Source organism: Python bivittatus, unplaced genomic scaffold (assembly GCF_059951505.1).
Source record: "Python bivittatus isolate LINGU-HERP-01145 unplaced genomic scaffold, Pbiv_v1 ctg000080_np1212, whole genome shotgun sequence".
Lineage (NCBI taxonomy): Eukaryota > Metazoa > Chordata > Lepidosauria > Squamata > Pythonidae > Python > Python bivittatus.
This window is the reverse complement of record NW_028277035.1, coordinates 3,177,728-3,196,836: the sequence shown is the minus strand read 5'-3', so window position 1 is coordinate 3,196,836 and position 19,109 is coordinate 3,177,728. Positions and strand designations below refer to the sequence as shown.

General features: G+C 37.8%; 1 protein-coding gene and 1 long non-coding RNA gene across 18 annotated transcripts in view; one reads left to right on the top strand and one right to left on the bottom strand.

Moving 5' to 3' along the window:
* Positions 1-3,412: 3,412 nt before the first annotated feature.
* On the bottom strand, positions 3,413-9,703 carry LOC112541554 (uncharacterized). Of its 4 annotated transcripts, none has more exons than XR_003085554.2 (5): positions 9,470-9,703; positions 7,420-7,498; positions 5,242-5,595; positions 4,033-4,125; positions 3,413-3,583 (listed from the first exon to the last, which is right to left on the bottom strand). It is a non-coding gene; the product is annotated as an uncharacterized LOC112541554 (long non-coding RNA). The 4 variants fall into 4 exon arrangements; XR_003085553.2 differs by having other exon boundaries at positions 9,505-9,703; XR_003085555.2 differs by lacking the exon at positions 9,470-9,703 and adding an exon at positions 8,320-9,463.
* An 81-nt stretch (positions 9,704-9,784) lies between these two features.
* The window catches only part of EXOC7 (exocyst complex component 7), a 46,432-nt gene continuing 37,107 nt past the window's right edge, over positions 9,785-19,109 (top strand). For 3 of the 14 annotated variants that reach the window (XM_088133387.1, XM_088133386.1, XM_088133385.1), the window contains exons 1-5: positions 9,788-9,987; positions 12,072-12,137; positions 12,511-12,695; positions 14,360-14,465; positions 16,458-16,680. In XM_088133387.1, coding sequence (XP_087989513.1) covers positions 9,928-9,987; positions 12,072-12,137; positions 12,511-12,695; positions 14,360-14,465; positions 16,458-16,680 — 640 coding nt within the window. In that variant the 5' untranslated portion in view covers positions 9,788-9,927. Of the gene's footprint in view, positions 9,988-12,071; positions 12,138-12,510; positions 12,696-14,359; positions 14,466-16,457; positions 16,681-19,109 lie in introns of all 14 variants that reach the window. The other 11 variants (XM_007435710.4, XM_007435709.4, XM_088133391.1 and 8 more) reach the window with 6 other exon arrangements.

The following is a 19,109-nucleotide window of genomic DNA, read 5'->3' as shown; positions in this document are numbered from 1 at the left end:
CTGTAATTATATGTTTTAGTTGATGAATCTTCTAATTATCTTGATTAAATCTTGCAGCCCTAATTTCATTTTACAGAAAGAAAGCAAGCACTTAATTGTGAAGATTAAATGACTGAGACTATCTTTTATGCTCAGAATCAGATCAAAGCAAAATTGTATCAGCCAGAAAAGGTCTTACATGTGAACTTTGGGAGCTTGATCTCAATATAGGGTTTTGCACAAATGACAAAGTATTATATCTAATTTTGCTCGATAGCCTTTCCAAGAATGTTTTCTTCTTACACAATGCAGTAACTCTGGACAAATCCATCTATTGTTCCACAGTCTTTATACTGATATATACACATATCATATATTCACTACCACATGTTTCTTATCCTGCTGTATGCAATTTCAGCTCCCTACTTGAGAATCAGAAAAGTAGCAGTACTTTCTAAGAGAGATTCTCCAGACATGCCTCCCTTGGTTCCTTGAAGCAGTGCAGAGAATTCTTCATGTTCTCCTTTAAACTGTCTAGTGTAACAAGATGCTCCTTCACTTGTAAGAATTGATGATTTGGCACATCACATTGAAATGACTTGCTTTCCCCTCTGAATAAAAATAGTTTTCAAAAACAGATTTAAAAACTCAGATTTGGTAGAGCAAACTATACAGTTAAACCAAACCAGTTGAATAAAACAATTCAGTTTCCATAATCCTGTAGGGTATCTTTTGTAAATACGAACTATATGTCTCTTGATTTAGTTACAGAGCAGAAGCAATTGGCAAAAGCATTTCTAGAAGTCACAGTACTGCAGGGAATAAGAAAAACTGTGCTGACCAACATTTTTTTTTTCAACCCAACCATTTAAATTAATCCCCTATGGCATTCTGTTCTCTTCCATCTGCTTTACAAAATAACTCCTTCTACAGCCAGGGCCACTCATCAAGGTGGATTGTTAGCAATAATTTGTGCTCTCTTTTGGGTGCTGGAAATCCATCCAACTTTTTAAAAAATCTAATCTGAATCCATGTTCTCTAGGTTCAGTGGGAATGGGTTCTGAATCTATATAAAATCCAGTTTATTTTTATTTAGGTTGAATAGTGTGAACAGCTTATTTTTCCTACTTACTGCTCACAGTAGGGAAGGCAGAGGAAATCCCATCCGTGTATGTAGAATGAGCAGACATGCATACACCCACCAAAGAAATGATGGAAGAGAGGGAAGTTCATAAGAAATATCTGTGCGTCCTTTTTGGATTGGAAGGTGTAATAAAAATGGGCACGGTGAAGCGAAAGTTATAGATCAAATGTCTGAACACCCCCACACATACTCCAATTTCAGATTCTGCACCTTTAGTAATTTCATTTTAATGAAAATATTGTTGGTTCAGTTTACTCATGTTTTTATTTACTTATATTTATAAATGCCCCTACAAAAGAGTACAAATCCTCTTCTAGTTTTTCAGAGTTCAGAACTGTGGTGTCCAGAACTGAAGACTATACTCTGGGTAGCATCTGACCAATGCAGCATAAAGGGGAACCTTACTTCATGATTTAAAAACTATGCAGCCTGAATATGCACTTCTCTTTTTTGCAACTACATCAGATTGCTGCGTCATATTTAATTTGTAATCAACTACTATGTCAAGATGTTTTTCACAAGTACTGTTGCAAAACCTGATACAGTATACTGTTTTATTTCAATTCTTTTCATCTGTTTCCCAAGTGTAGGATTTTGCATTTGTCTCTGTTCAATTTCATTCTGTTATTTTCAGCCCTGTTATTTTTATTTTCTGTCTCCTACAGAAAATAAAAATAACTTTGTCATCCACAAATCTGACTTGGATACCTAGGAAGAATTCAAGTCTCTTAATCTGGAGGAAGTTGACAGGTTCCTCGGGGCAGTAAGCACAGCTACTTGTATATTAGATCCATGTGCCTTCTGGTTAGTAAAGGCCTCCCGGGAGACATGTGGTTGGATCCAGGTGGTGGTGAATACATCCTTGTGGACTACAATGGTTCCACCACTCTTACAGAGACAGTGGTCTTTTTCCTCCTCAAGAAACCAACACTGGATCTGACTGTGTTAGATAAATCTCATCCTGTCTCCAATCTTCCCTTTTTTAAGAAAAGGTTTCTGAGAACAGGGTCAGCTTGTAATTTCAGAAGATCCTGGATAACAAGGATTATCTGGATTCTTTTCAGTCAGGTTTCAGATTGGGACAAAGTGCTGTGAAGGCATTGATCATATACATAGATGATCCATCCTGGTTCTTCTTGATCTCTCAGCAGCTTTTGATACCTTCAGTCATGGTGTTCTTCTGAACTAGGAGTAGGAAGTAGGATGCAAAGTGTTGCAGTGGCTTTCCTCCTTCCTCTGGACCAGCTTCATGGTGGTAGGACAGGAAAGATAAAGCCATAGACCTCTACTTTGTGGGGATCCTCATGCTCTACATTCTATTAACTTTGTGTGAGGTGGGCAGCTATATAAATATGATAAATAAATTCACATTTAACATCTACATGAAGCCTCTGGCTGAGGTCATCCACCAGCTGGAGTTAAGTATCATCAATACACAAATGATGCTCACATCTCTACCCCTGGCCAATCAAGTGCTGCCATCAAGGTTCTGTTTCAATTTCTAGAGGATGTGGTGGTATGGATGGGGAAGAAGAGGCTTTGGCCCCACCCTGTGAATGGCTGTGTTGCGGGGAGGGGTCCCCTGAATCTAGGGACTTAAATTGAGAATTGACATAATGGACCAAATTAATATATTCTCAACTAATATTAATGGGCTGAACAAACACATTATATGTCTTCAAAAGACACATTTTAAAACCAAGGTAAACTTATTGGAATGCTAGTAACTTGTGGCCTTAGGCAGATGGAATGCAAAAAATTTTGGCCTCAGACAAAAAATGGAGTAGCTATATATGTGAAAATTTTACTACAGAATCTGGAAAAACAAATCCAAGATGATGAAGAGAGATTAATAATACTGTATTTTCAGACTGAATCTTGGAAAATAACAATTCCTTCAATTTATGGACCAAATGACAACAAAATAAAGTACCAAATAAGATTGTTTCAATTGCTTTTTGAAATTGTGGAGGGAGATATTCTAGTTCTTGAAGACATGATTTTTTTCTCTACACACAGATAAATCCATTTTATCTAAAATGAACTCTGGTAAATACCCTTGAAATATCTAAAGACTATGCGTCACTACTGTCTCTTTTCAGTGTAGAGATACAAATATCCTGGAGGGAAAAATATATACTTATTATTCTTCATTTCATAAAGCTTACTTGAGAATACATGATTTATAATTAATTGCTAACCAATCTTATAAATGTAGAAGTCGGAGTACCTACATATGCAATAACTGTAACAGTAAATAGAAGAATTTGCAGACTGAATAAGTGGAGACTTAATGAACTTTTTTTATTATTACAAGAGGACATCAGCCTGAAATGCCAACAAGAAAGAGCTTCTTCCAAATCTATTTCATTTATTATGTTTCCATATGTAGAGTATGGGACTCCAGCAGAGCTTTTATAAGAGGATTCTTTATCTCTCTGGCATCAAACACAAAGAAAGCTATAAAAAAAACAGAAGGATATACTGGTGAATGAACTGAAGCAATTAGAAAATTGTACTGCTGTTGATATTTACATATTGTTTGAATTTTAACAATGACCTGTAATTTTCAAAATGATAAAGTATGTTCAGCTTCTTAAAACAAATTAATGACATATTGAAAAATTTAACCCAATTCTATTAGGTTATGTGTACAGCATTCCCCCAATCTAATCAAGGAAGGTAAGAGATTAATAACATTAGCCTGGTATGAATTATTCTTGACAAATCCATACTGTCTTAAGCATCTTTAAAATAATGCAGTACTTGTTTTATTAATCACTTTATAATCTGTTCTAGAATCTTTTCAGATATTGATCTCAGCTTGACTGTTATTCCCTAGATCCTCTTTTTTCCCTCTTTAAAGAGAGAAATTACACTTATTCTTCTCCAATCATCTGGTACTTTACCTGTTCTCTAGGATTTCTCAAAGATGATGCGCACAGGATTTGCCAGTTCAGCAGCAAGTTTTTTCAGCACCTTAGAACACAATTCATTTGATCCTGGAGATTTAAATTTGTTCATAATAAATAGGTCTTTTTTTACCATGTTTCTATCAGTTTCAAGCTTCAACCTTGCCATTTCATCCTGGTTTTTACAGTTGCCAGGTGGAAGACATACTCTCTTCTCTGAGGAGACTGAGCTAAAGTAAGAGTTGAATTATTTCTCTTTTTGTTACCAGGTAGTAGGTAGGTAGGTAGGTATTTATTCATTTTTCAAAAGAAAGGCTTTTTTTAAATTATTATTCTTAATATCCTTTGGCCAACCTCAGTTCATTCTAAGCTTTAGCCTAAAATTACAATTCTGGGATACCTGTACATTTTTTCCTTAGTGACCTAAGAACATTTTTTTTACACATTGAAATTGTTTGCAATTGTGTTTTGAGGATTTATTTAAGGGATTTCCATCTCTTCTAGACTTTTCCCCCTATTAATGTCTCTTGCTATGTAGCTTATTTTTCACTGCTCTGAATTACTAAAATTTGCTTTTTTGAAGGTCCAAGAAACACATTCTACTATACCTGTATTTAGTTTCTCTTAAAATCAACAATTCCAGCATGCATTATCATTTTCCCTCAATGTTTTTGCTATTTCCACTTCTTCAGTGAAGGCTTCCTATTAGTTAATACCAAGTCAACAACAGCTAATCCTATTATGGCTTCCTTCACTTCCTGAAGGAGTAAACTGTTAGCAGGATAGGTCATGTTGGTGTAATTATATGATTAAAGTTGTGTATTACATTATACTATATTTATATTTTTAGACTTTATATACTGCCAATTATCATGATAATGCTCCATCACAACCAATTCCTTTTCTTCAGAACTGAGTAACTGTCATATTCTTTAACAGACTGCCAGACATACAGTGACAAATAGGAGGAAAACTTCAAATCTGGATGCCAACTCCCCCTGCTAAAAATCCAATCCAATTTTTACCAGTGATATTAAGGGTTGGGCAGGAGGGGCTTCTGCCCTAATAATTCAGCAGCTTCTCTGTATGGCTTTAAGAGGCCAACAGTGGGACAACTAATTTCCGCTCTCCGGTACCCCTCCTTCTCTTCCTTCCAGCTGTGACTTTGTTGCTGGGATTTTGCCTGACAAGAATTTGGCTCTTCACCTTTATCTTGCAGAGTGTTTCTTCAAGGAGGAGGAAATATATGGGATCTTTTCTTCCCTTCACTCCCATCTTCAGGCTTCTCTGGAAAAAGAGCTTTCTTTCTCCTTAGCCACCTTGGCCAACCAGGAAAATGTTTCAGCAGGTAGCACAACAGCAGCTCTTATTTCTCCACTCTGTTCCAGTCCAGTTCACACCCTTTCCAAACACTCAAATGCTTATAGTCAGATAGTAACCAGGAAGTTGTTGCCTTTTCTGAAGGCCTTGAAAAACAGGCAGAGGAAAGGAAGAAACGCAATGCCGGATGAACAGACAGCAGACCCATTCCTCAGATTTACGTGCTCAAGCAAACACTGCCTAGTGAGGAATATAGCAAGGCAAAGCAATGAATAATCCCCACAAATGAATAGCGCCTTATTTATCAGAGCCACAAGGCAAAGGGAGTTTTCACAGCTATTGTTATCTGACCAGATAAACACAAGCCACTGTTAGAGATATAAAGCCCATCCGCATTACAGTTATTTTGCCACAATGACAGTTGGATGGCTCTAGAAACTCAAGGAAAGCACATCACCCAGGGTATGGGAAAGAGCCTTAAGAGGGGCTATTATGTCAGCCTTCCTCTAGATCTGATGGCCATGGTGGTTGGGAATTATGGGAACTGTAGTGCAATAGTGTACTGGAGGACTCCTCCAGGTTAGAGAAGACTATGGTGCTGTGTTGTCCCGTTTCAGCAAGAACAAGGGCCTGCAAGTTAATCAACAACTTGTTCTTGCTTCCTTTTTAAAAATGTGTCATACTTGATAACTGATTCTAAAATGCATGAACACTTTTCTATAAATTGACAGGTTAGCACAGCTTGGCACAGGGATCTTTTGAGTGATTAATGTCTCAGATATAAGCTTAAATTAATAGAAAAGAAGCCCAAATCTATTCTAAGGTTAGCAAGATAATTTCAGGTATTATTTTAAAAAGCTCTCTGTTCCCTCTAAATGCATGGAACAATTTTTGTCATGATAAAATACAGTATGATTACAGCTAAAATGAAACATGCTTTTAGATAAATTCGGAATTACATGATACACAGAAAGAAAGAAGGAAAAGAGAAAAGGGGGAAAAAGGAAAAATATAATGAAGATGAAGCCTTTTCTTTGATTTTGGAGTTCCTGAAAAGGTATTAATATTTGTTTATTTACAAGAAATTCCCACTATGTTCAGACAAACATGCTTGTCTGATGTGAAATAATACATTTAAAATATAAAGCCAAACAGGACCAAACAAAGTGTCCCTATAAGAGAGCCTTAGAACAGGCACCTTCTCTGTTGCAAGAATTACATAAGGTAAAATAGAAGCAAATCCATATAAAACAAAAAAAAATCCATATAAAAAAAAAGATATATATACATATACCATATAGAACAAAAAAGAAAAGATGAGAATCAACTCTTGGAACACCCTGCAGATCTGCTAGCATACATTGGGGATTTAATGGTCACAGAATAACCAGAAGAAATAGAAGCCATAACATTCAAATTGATGCCACAAACCTTTTATTACTCACTGGGCACATGTCTCATTGGTAAACCATCTTGTTCAGAGTAACCCTTTCTCGGAAGAATAACTAAGCAGGGGCACATATTGACAGTGGGTGAGAGTGAGTGAAAATACAGAATTGTGTGTGCATGAGAAAGAGGTAGAGAGTCAAAAACCACTCTGTTTTCTCGTGCACAGATTTCCCTCTTTCTTCCCTATCCTCCTGTGCTTGAGTAAGCAGAAAAGTATAGCAGCCATCCTGACATTTGGGCTCGATCCTGCCTTAGTAATAAGTGCTGTCTTACAGTCTTAATGTGGGACATTGGTGGATTCCCCAGGCTTTGATTTTACTCCTACTGAATGTCATCAACTGGCAGGAAAAACAACGATCAACTGCTTTCCTCAACATATGATGGGGCAGCCTTGGACAGGTTCCTGGGATGGAGGGTTTAGACACCTTTCAAGTTGCCAGAGTGACAAGTGACACATACAGTTAGGTAATTTCTGAACACGTTTAACAACTTTTCGAAAAGCATTAAGCCTGTGTCCAAAAATAGGCTGACTCTTAGGTCACAATCCTGGAGGAGGCATGTAGGGTGAAGCAAGAGAAAGATCCCCGTGACCAGAGGAGAGAAGAGTGTACCCACACTTGCCAACAGCATCTCCTGACTGTGACACCGTCCACATTGTTAATGAAGTATCCTAGATGTGTCCATGGCAAAAATTCTATCAGAAGAAGAGGGAAGACACTACTTTAAAATGGTGTAAAATGTAACTTAAGAATCTGGCATTTCAAGAAAAAAAATTGTTTACTGATTTTCCAAGCTGAAAGCTCTATCTGTTGTATATATGTCCAGTATGAAATAGTGTGCATAGCGTAAAAATGATAAGGATTATCCGTTTATTTCAGAGGCCTAAACTGAAAGATCTTTCTAGTTGTTGTAGTTTCTCTAGCTGAAAGAGCCAGTGAATTCTTGGCCAGGTACCGTATTTCATTTCCCCATTCTCCAACGCATTTTTGTGGTGTGTGCACTGCTGTTTGCTAAGTGGATTAGGATTCAGAACATAGTATTTACTTTTATCTGAGCTGCATCAAGAATAGCTGGCCCCCTACCTGAAAGGAATGTCCCAATTAAATTACAAATGACATGTCCTAATGTAAGACTGAATATTGATTCAAACAAAGCATTCAACCTTTACTATTCTTTTTTCAAACTGGTATGTGGGGACACCTAGTGGATAAGGCGATTTTACAGAAAACCTTTTAAAAACTCTGTCATCAGTTTTGTGTAAAACCATTAAAAAACAATGTGATGTGCCTTTTTTATGACAAAAAGGCCACGTCTTACTGGCTTCACTAAGCTAGGAATTACTTAGCCAAATTATGTCATCTGTTTGGACACAGAACAGTAATTTTGCATCATGCTTTATTCAACGTTTGAAGCTTACTTTATAGCTATAAAATTCTCTTTCCCCACTAGTCATTCACACATTTTGTACCTGGACCTTAAGAAAACAACTATAAAAGAAAAATTGTCAATAGGAACCTTTTGAGGATGGTACATTGATGTGAACTCCAGAAACGAGAAACAATGCCTAGGGACATATTCCCATCTCCACATAGAGATTACAGCATTAGATCTTTTCAGTAATACTGTAACTGGCTTCACGTGAGTCAGCTAAATCCACGCAGCAAGTTTCAGAGTCAAATGGCCTTTAACCATTCAGTTTGGTTAACCTAGACAGAAAGGTACAGTATTAATACCTTTCTGATACTTCTTCCATCCAAGGAATGCTACATGTGTAAAGAGAATTGGTTGTATTGTGTGTAAAATACTGTCCCTTCACTTGTAGGAAGCTAATTCAATTGCTTCTATTTGATCAGAGAACATTTTTACAGATTATTTTAGAATTTGGGAATAAGTCCACAGTAGTCAGGGGAAATTTCTGTCTAGAAAACAAGTGTAAAATCAGGAAGTCTGTCGTACTCATGCATTCTGCTCCTCTGCAAGTTTATCTGAAAGCTTATCTTAAGACATCTAAAGCATTACAAAAGAGGGACAAACCAGAATTGGAGTCATGATAGCATCTCAGGGAAAGAAAACATTTGTATTGAATTAGACTTTGATAATGAGCAAGCAACCTGTATGGGTGTCCAAGGGGCAAATGACCACAAATACATGACCAAATCATCCCCCAAATACTGCAACTGATGTACTTGCATCAGATGTATTGTCATTTTGCTGTCCCTCCAGTTTGCCACTGGCTGTACCCTTAAGAGCAGTGTGTACTTCTGGCTCATTTTTGAAAGTTAGTATTTGTGTACCTATCAGAAAATACATTTGCATTTAGAAATTGTTCATAATACATAGTATTGCTTTTACACATTTTACAATTCACAGTCTACATCCAACTCCTCCGAAGGACATCACGCTGGGGAAGAAGGATGACTATTTAGCAAAATGCTGACATTCTTCCCCTTTCACATTTCATTTTCAACGGCACAATAACAATAACCATTGTACTCTAGTCTTTGAGGAAATAAGGATATTTGCTTCAGTAAATTATTTACAGCTGCCAAAGGAGCTAAAACAGTTTATCATAAAACATGGCTAAACTAAGGTCAACTGCAACCTTATATTCATCTGAGAGTGAGTCCCGCTGAATTCAGCAGGATTTACCTCTGAACTGACCTACCTAAGCGTTTGCTATAATTGATTCGTTCATAGTACCTAGCACGCTCACTGAAATCCCAACAAAAGCGTTCTTCAAGGGACAATCTCAGCAATGACAGGCTCTATCAAGCAGCACCGAGCCAGACGTGCCACGCGGCGAGAGCCCCTCCCACTTCTCGACTCCCCCCCGAGGCGTCTAAACCGAGCAGCCTCAGATGTTTCTCCAAAATGGCCGACGTTTAAGAGACTCCGCTTCCCACCGATTCAAAACGAACGCCGGCATGGGCATGCGCACGCTAGGTCTCCGCCCCATTGTGCTGCGCATGCTCAGATGGCTCAAGCGAGCCACTCCCAGCATGGCGGCCTTTCAAGACCAGAGGGGCGGGGAATGAGGCGGACGCGAAGTTGGGACGCGTTGACAGTGGTGGGAAGGTGGTACCGGCCTTGTCTGTCAGGTTCCCTGGTCGGTTTGCTCGCAGGATGATTCCCACGGAGGAGGCGTCCGCCCGAAGGAGGGAAATAGAAGAGAAGCTCAAGCAGGTGGGCGGGTAGGAGGGTCTTCTCTCCCGGCTCCTCAGTATCAGACCAGTATCAAACCCACCCTGTCCACTCCCTGCCAGGCTTGGCCTTCCTGTCGCCCTCCGTGGGCCGCCCTGAAAGCTGGCACTGGAGGCGGGGGGCTGACAGCCCCGAGCGGCGCAGTCCCGCTTGGGCGCCTCCGAGGCACTACGAAGAAGGGCTGGGAAACCCTCTGCCTCTCGTGGCGGGATTCGCACGACCCTGACCCATCACTTCGCCAGCCACTTCTTAGCCCGGGACGTTGGGAGAAGGAGACCAAGGGGGTGGTTTGTGTCAGCGTGTTGTCCAAACTCAGGAAACTGACTTAACACACCATGGTCCAATTAATGGTGAATTAGAATATCGGTCCAAGAATGATGGTGTGTCTCACTTCTAGTTAAACAAAGAATTGGGCTACAAGTTCTTCCAGTACATCTGATGGCCTCTATTTAAATATGAGCCATCCCTGTAGTATAACTTCAGGATGCACTGAAATAGGACAAGTGACTCTTACCGTCGGATAATTTAAAGAGAAAATTTTCTTGCAAGATGCAGGTGAGAGTTGGGGGTGGGAAAATGCAAGCAAATAAGGGTGATTTTGAAGGAAACAGGGTCATGGCTTGATGGAAGCCTTGTCTGGAAACCATTTCAGTATCACTGGAGCAGAATTAGAAATAAATGTGGCAAATTAATGGGGCAAGATGTTAGAGACACTGTATTGCCTTGTATTGTGTCAGTTCTGCTACATAATGTAAGAAAATGTTGCTCTGGGACAGTGCTTTGACAGCACCAGAGTCTTTGGCCTTGACTGTCCCACAGAATTCTTAGTTGCCCTCTGAGTGATGTAATAATATCTGTATGAAACCATGGCAGAAGTCATTTAGAGTGAAGTACAGTTGATATACTATTTGTTGGTAGAATATGTGACTTAGGATTCTGAATCAATATGTCTTGGAAGGAATTGCATTCCATTTGAAAGATCAGATTAGCACAATACTTATTGATAATAAGCTGTGCCTGCATCTTTGGATGATGATTATGAAGGTGATTTTATTGTCAAATATATATATTAAAAATGCCAGCTACAGTAAACAATGTGTTTATACAGTGTTTGGTTTGCTGGTTGTGATCGTGAATTAGTCTGATGTGGCAACAATTATTTATGCTTTGGATGAAAGCATCACATGAAGACTATTGCAGAGCACTGTTGGCAGGGCTATCTTTGAAGACAATCTGAAGGCTTCAGTTGATTTAAAATTTGGTAATTAAGATTATTGACTGGTATAACTCGTTTCCAGTTGTTTTTCAGGTTCAATTCAAGCATTGATCTTAATTTTTAAACCTGTAAAAATGATTTGGAGCTAGGTTGTCAGAAGATTACCTGTTTCATTACAAAGCTGCCTGATTTGTGGGAGAGCCACTTTTGAGGGTATCCTCATTTGCAGAGGCCTGTTTGTTGGAGATGCATAGAAGAATGTTCTTCTGCATCAATCCCTAAATGTAAAATGCTTTTCTTTCCAAGCTATAATTTGTACTAACTCTCTTTACTTCTCAAAAAAGAAACTTGCCATCTTCTCCAGAATGTTGGGAACTACCTTCAAGTATCAGAAACAGCTTCTTCTTTTGATTGAGAAGTGTGCTTGGTTCTTCTGTCCACCTGCACCCCCTCCCAAAGTTATAAAGATAAATTATGGTTTATAAATAATTATTTTTATATTATATTCACATACAATAGATTCAGGGTATAATTTAGCCAGTAAACTCTGCTGTGGTATTTAAAATAAGAGCATGCTATTCAATTTAATAAGAGCATGCTATTCCGCGTCAAGATCTTGAAAACCTAGTTTACATTGAAATGTATGCAAAAGAGTGCTTGAAAAACAACCACTCCTGCACCTAGCTCACTTAGGGCTTAGCTCATGGTGGCCATTTGCTAAGAATTTCTACTTTCCCTCTGAGTAGGGATGCATTGTTTGGCAATCAAAATATGATTAGGAACTTACATTAACTTTATATTCTGAACTTATTATTTCAGTGATTGTATGTTTTTCCTTTTGTAACAATAGGAAGAAGAAACATTGTCTTTCATTAGAGAGAGTTTAGAAAAAAGTGATCAGCTCACAAAAAATATGGTAAGTTTATATAACTTATGCCTTTTTTGTGCAACCTGAAATCATCCCAGCAAGCTCCTCTCACATTTCATCTTGACAGTATTTCATGGCTTCAGTGTAGTGCATGTTTTGATCCTCTTTCCCGTTTTTGCTTTCAGAATTATCTAATGGAAAACTCAGAACCTTGATAATAATTCCAGAATGTTGAGTTGACCAATCAAGGTCATTTGCCCTAATAAGGGATGTTGAAGATTTTCTAGGATAGCTATCTTATACATTTTGAATTATACTGTGTTTTATTTGATAGAACTGCAAAGTAAAAGGTAGCAATGGAGATGGTTGAAGAAAATGGTCTCAGTTGCCTATATCAGATTTTTCTGACTTTTTTGCTTAGGTTTCAATTCTTTCATCTTTTGAAAGCCGTTTGATGAAGCTTGAAAACTCAATTATCCCTGTACATAAACAAACTGAAAATCTTCAGCGTCTGCAAGAGAACGTAGAGAAGACACTCTTTTGTTTGGATCACATTATAAGTTACTACCATGTAGCAAAGGACACAGAGAAGATAATAAGGGAAGGGTGAGTTGATATGTAATAAAGCAGTTAGTCTGTTCTTTTTCTTTCAAACAGAATAATTTCACTTGTTTTAAGAAGTGGTTGAATCAGAACAATATTTTCCAATATACTCCCCTGATGTGTGGACTTTAAGTTCCAGGATTTTTAGCCAGCACATCCATTGTTAAGAATTCTGGAAGTTGAAATCCACATATCTAGAATTTGCCAATGTGGATAGACTCAGATCAAAGGTGGTAATAAGTTTGTTATGAACATAGCTAGCCTCACAGCCTTAGAATTATCTCTTTGAGCAGCTGGCTCAGTGCTTTTCCTTTTTATGTTTCTGGGAGAAACGTAAATACATTTCATAAAATTACCCCTATGATCTAATATAAATGTTTATTTTTATACTTTCCATTGTTTTATTGTTTACTGTTAGAGTCAACGTATATATACGAAGAAGACAAAATATATATTAATTAATAAAGGAATGAAGAAATTCAATTAGAGATCAGTGAAGTAGCAGACTATTTCTTTTTGTTGATTCCCAATTGACACAATTGTGTATTCTTATATTTTTAGATTAGGGCATATTTGCATAATCTGAAGTCCCAGATTCACCAATGGCCTTTGAAAACCCCGAGTATTGAATCTTAAAGACCTTCAAAAGTTGTTTCCAAATTGTAATTTTAATGTAAAAAGATGAGGGAAATTACCAAGTACATGACTGAAAAATATATATTTTAATTAAATGGAGATGAAGTGACATTTAGTGTTTTTCTGGCCCCACAACATTTGGGGAGAGTAGAACTCTGACATGCTACTAAAAAGCAGATTTCAGCCCTGAAAAAGTTGTGCACCTTTAGTATAGAGGCAACAGTGTGGAGCCCATTGCCACCTGCCTGGCTCTTTGCTTCACCTGACCGTAAATATTAAAAGTATGTTTTAAAAATGGAAGATAGCATGTTGTAAAGCAAAATTGTTGCTTGGTTGTGTTTTTAATTGTTGCTAGCTGCCCAGAGTCACCATGATGAAGTGGGTGGCCAATAAATGGAATAAATAAATAAATGCTAATCCTCAGTTTCATTTTTATTTCCAAGAATGCCTTTACATAGGTTCCATAGGTATTCTTAGAAAATCATAATGGGAGGTTGTGAGCAACTGCTGTATTTGGTAGTGAATGTACCTGCTTAGGACAAAACACTTTTGGGATCTAGAGGGGATAAGCAGTAAACAGTCTTGCCTGTTTTCCTTCTAATACAGGAAAGCTTTGTGTCTGGCCATGTCCATTGTGGCAATCATTTTATGATAGATCCCATACCGTACTCTCAGATGAACTGCCATGGGTAATTGGGAACAAGCAGTATATAAATGAACCAAGTAAATAAATAAATGTGCCCCCTGTCACAAAATGTCCCCTCCCCTTCTTATACTCAGATCTTTACCAATTATCTATGCCAGTATTTCAAAAGGAACTTGCCAATTGAAACTCCTGAACTAGCAATTAATGGTGAACCAAAGGTCCGGTCCTGGTAAATGACAGCAGGCTTTTCAGATGGAAAATAAACAGAATTATTTTTTAGTCTCCAGGGATAAATGGCAAAGAGCTTTACAGAGTTCTGTAGCAATCAGTTGTCTGATGGACCTTTCTTCCTGAACTACTTCCTGAACTTTTTTTTCCATTATAGCCCTACAGGGAGACTGGAAGAGTATTTAGGCTGCATGGCTAAAATCCAGAAAGCTGTGGAATATTTTCAAGATAACAATCCTGATAGTCCAGAGCTCAATAGAGTGGTATGTAATGTGTTTGAATATGAAAGTGAATGAGCTTTGTCATACCACCATCCGTTCCAACTGCAAACAGTTCCATGTCTACTTTAAAAGCAACTCACATTTGCCCATATGCCCTCACCACCTTCAGGTCAAAACAGATTTGGTGTGGTGGTATCCATGCTTCTGACTCTGGAACGTGCAGTGAGCACTTTCAGCCAATCATTGCTTAGCCCAACCCAGCTGGTAACTGAACAGAGAGAACAAAGAGAACTTCACATTGGCCAGTTTCTGAATTTAATTCCCCTCTGAGAGCCTCCACTGCTCTGGGAATTAACCATCCTGTTTTTCCTTCCTTCCTAGAAAAAGAAGCAAATAATGGTCTATTCCTTCCTATACACACATGCGCGCACACACATACACTCCATGCATTTTTCCGCCATATTTGTGAGCTTGTATGGGGAGGGGGGGGCTTGCAAAAAAGTCCTCCTGAGGGCTTTAATGGAGGAACAAATTCACTAAGAAGCCTTCTCTATGTGATGCCAGATCTTCTTACAAATTACATTATCCACAGAAGCAACCTAGTGAGAATTTCATGCTGGCATAGTTGCACTCAAGAGTTTTTCCCTGAACTGGATTGAGTGAAACAGAATGAGGACTGCAATTGGCAGTCAGTCCAGTGAGAAAGAAAACATCCATGAATGTGGGGTGATCTTGTTAAAACACATGTTTCATCTGTAATTGAAGTGAGGGAAGAGGGAAAAACTGGTTTTCTAAGGGTGTAAAGAACTAGAGTGTTTACAAGTTTGAAACAGATTAGTAATGGTTTGCCTTGACGCCTTGTGATCTTTGGTGGTTTATATTGTAGTGCAGACAAAGTAAAATCATTGTGTGGTAAAGCTCAGCTACATTTTTATTTCTTGTCACAATTTTCTTCAATGGGAAGCAAATATTTGTGAATCAGAATATCTTTGAAAGTCATGGTCCAGAAGAGCATGATATCTACACATCCAGTGTTTGTGTTCCTTGCAAAATGGGGTCTTTGCCCAACTTCCAAATTTTCTTTGAAACCTTAAGATATTTTTTAAAAAGTTTAGACACCAGAGCTTTTTAAAAAGGAACTATTGCTGAATTATATGCAGTGTTTCCATTCCCTTTATAAAAGCTGTTTATGCCGTTTATTCATAGTATATTTTGAACAGCAGTACAGCAGTATCATTTCCTTTTTAAAAATAAAAGATCTACTTTAAAAAGATCTACTGACTAATCCCAGACTGCTTTTTGGAACTTGAGAAGTGAGAAAGAAGTTTGGGAGTCCTGAGCAATAATCTTGAAAGAGGAAAAATACATATTTGTATGCAGCCAGAACAGAGGGGCTGGGGAGCATATCATTATTGTGAAGATTATTCTTGGCACTTGATAGATAATTGCTCAAGTTTGCTCTGAGTTGGACTCTAGCTATGCAGGTCCTATAGCTATCACTGGGACATGGTCTTGCTTAATTACCTTAATTATCTGGGAGGAGTTATCCCTGAGGAAATGGACAGGGTTCTTGGGGCTGTTAAGCGTGACCTCTTGTGTGTTAGAGCCATACCCGTCCTGGTGATAAGTGCTACCTTGAAATGGGGTGGTTCCGCTAACTGAAAGAAACAACAGTGCACCCCCTCTTCAAGAAGCCATTGTTGAATCAAATGGAACTGAACAATGTTCATCCTTTCTCCAACCTTCCCCTTTTAGGGGTTGGTGTGCAGCTCCAAAGGGTCCCAGAGGAAACAGATTATCAGGACCCCTTTCAATCAGGCTTTATGAATTGTACTGCATATCAGGGGTTCCTGATTGTCTATCAGTTTCTGCTGTTGTTGTTTAATTGGACTTAATTTTTTTTTTTGTTTTAAATTGAGGTACACTGCCCATGTTTGTGTGATTTGGGCAGCCATATAAATATCCTGTTATTTTATTATCTTCAAACTGTAGTATACACCTCTAATCTTTTTTTATTCATGTTACTTCATCCAGAAATTGCTGTTTGAGAGGGGGAAGGAATCATTGGAATCTGAATTTCGTAGCCTTATGACCCGAAATTCTAAACCAGTTCCACCAATCCTTATCCTGGATCTCATCACTTTGGATGATGACCTAAAGACCCAAGAAGATATGACCTTAGAACACCTTCCTGAGAATGTCCTGCAGGACATTGTCCGTATTTCTGGTTGGCTGGTGGAGTATGGAAGGAACCATGGTAAGTTGATTTAGGAATTGCCTCTTTTCTAAGCTTCTAGCTAGCCCATTTTAGTTTGCCAGGGTTTTATTGTGGGCTAAAGTTTTGCCTCCCTATTTCTGTGTTGAGTGATTTTATCTTGTTATTGATTTTATTACATTAATTTGATTTTAGCAGTTTGTATTCAGGGTACTATACAAATAAGTGAAATTCACATTTCCACTGAGCCAGCAATGGGCCTAATGTGCTTCAGTAGGACATAAAGCAAATGTCCTTTTGCCTCTGGACCTGAATATCTTAATTTTCATGCATGTTTAAACTTATGACACAAAAATCATGTTTCAAAATGTGGTAAACAAATTAAGCAATAGGAAGGAAATTAAAAGCGTGGATTGTTAACTGTGAAAAATTAATAGAATGTGGAATGTATTCTGTTATTATTTTTAAATTAATTGTGGTGATCTTACCACATATCAAATATTTTGATTTATTTCACTAGTTAATTCTACTTGTTTGGGATAGTCTATTTATAATGCACTTTAGAGAAAAATGATATTGACTTTTTACATTGCTTTTTAATAAGTATGTCACCTCCTTTTCCCAAAAGGTTTCCTGTCAAAAATAGAAGGATGTTAGTTAGATACCATAGACTTGAGCTTAGTTACTGGGGCAGACATGTACAAATGCTCACCACCTTAACCAGTCTCTAGTAATACTTTATAGTTCTTCCATGGTCATACCTGTAATTTCTGTGATGCTATCAGTCTGTTTTACCTGTTGTCTTCCCTTCCTACTTCACTCAACTTTGCAAAGCTTAGTCATTTTTTCTAGTCTAATCATCGTCTCATGTCATATGTGCAAAGTATGTCAGTTTCTACTTGCTGATCAGTGCCTTAAGGGAGCAGTCAGTTTTTATTTGGTCCAATTAGTTTAAATTAGAGTCCCAGTAACTGTTAGAGTGGTTCCTAATGACATAATCTAAAATAGTATGTGCAGAAGACTTGTAATTTTTGCTAGGATTTCTTTAAAGTAGTTGATATCTTTAAATTCCCAAACTGTATTTTAAATGCACTTTAAACATTTGAGAATTAGTACAGTGGAGAGTGCTTCAAAGGGATCTTATCAGATGACTCTTACACATGCTTGAAAGGCATATAAGCTTATCTCTGCATTATGGCCTAAGCCCTTTGAATATGTATAATTCCTATTTGTCAGAAAATTGTGTGGCTTCATGAATTCAGTCACCCTGTAGCTTCTCACTAATTTTAAGTAGAAATTCAAATAGAATTCTGAGAAGTAGATTTTTTATCTTCTAAATCCTGCTGAAGCCAGGAGACCATCAGCTTGTTAAATGATACTACCTTTCAACATCTTAGCAAATCTGATTTTCTTATTCTGGTCAAAGCAAATGAAGCTTTTATCCATAAGTATTTTATGCACCAATTTTAATGCACCAACCAGAATGCTCACATTTATTGAAATCTAGAAATTGAGTTGAACCTGGTTCAGTCTCAGGTATGTTTTTTTTGCTGAAGTGAAGCTACTTTGATTTTTAACATTACCCAGACAGAGAAAGCCATAGGCTGTCTATATAGACTGCTGTGGGCTCTAAGAATGGTATTGAAGTCTGCTTTTTGAACTGGCTATATATCATCAGCCTGTCTTTTACCTTCAGTGTAAAAATATAAATGACTTATCTGGAAGATTGCTAGGATAAATGAGAACTGCAAAAGAATCCGATTTTTAATAGGCAAATTGTGCAACAAATGAAAGCAAGTATTACAGAATAGAAAATTTTAAAGAAAAAATATTTTGGAAGAAGAACTCTAGTTTGAAGAAACTACCTTAGCTGTATATACTTATTGAATGACTTTGGGCCAATCACTCTCAGCCCAACCTACTTTGCAGATTGGTTGAGGCAGTAAAAAAAGAGAAAGGGAGCATTGTGTATGCTGCCTTGAGCTCTTGAATGAAGAGGAGGGATAAAAATCTAACAAATAAATAAAAGGCACTTAACTCTTTTTCTTTCTCCATTCTGAATTTCCTTTCTTAGGGCTACATTTCCTTTAACAACGACAATGGCTCGGTTCACGCATAATTTGAAGCTCTAGGTCCCCGGTGTGATTCCTGTGCGTGCAGAAGTACCTGGCAATATCCACCAAATTTCCTGTCCTACTTGCATGTATTTTAATCATTTTAATTAAAATAGCAAATGGGAAATGAGCATGGTGAAATGAGCATCAGCTTGAAGCACAAATTTTAATTTCCAAAGATGCCTCTGAGCCCCACAAACACTGTAAAGACATTAATTTGTTTAGGCATGGACAACCTCTTTGTTGGGGAACAGCCTCCGCTGTTGGGCTTCTAGATAAGGGATGTATTTTTATTACCCATGTCCAACATGGCAGCCATTTTGAAAGGATTCCTATATTAGATCAAAACCAAACACA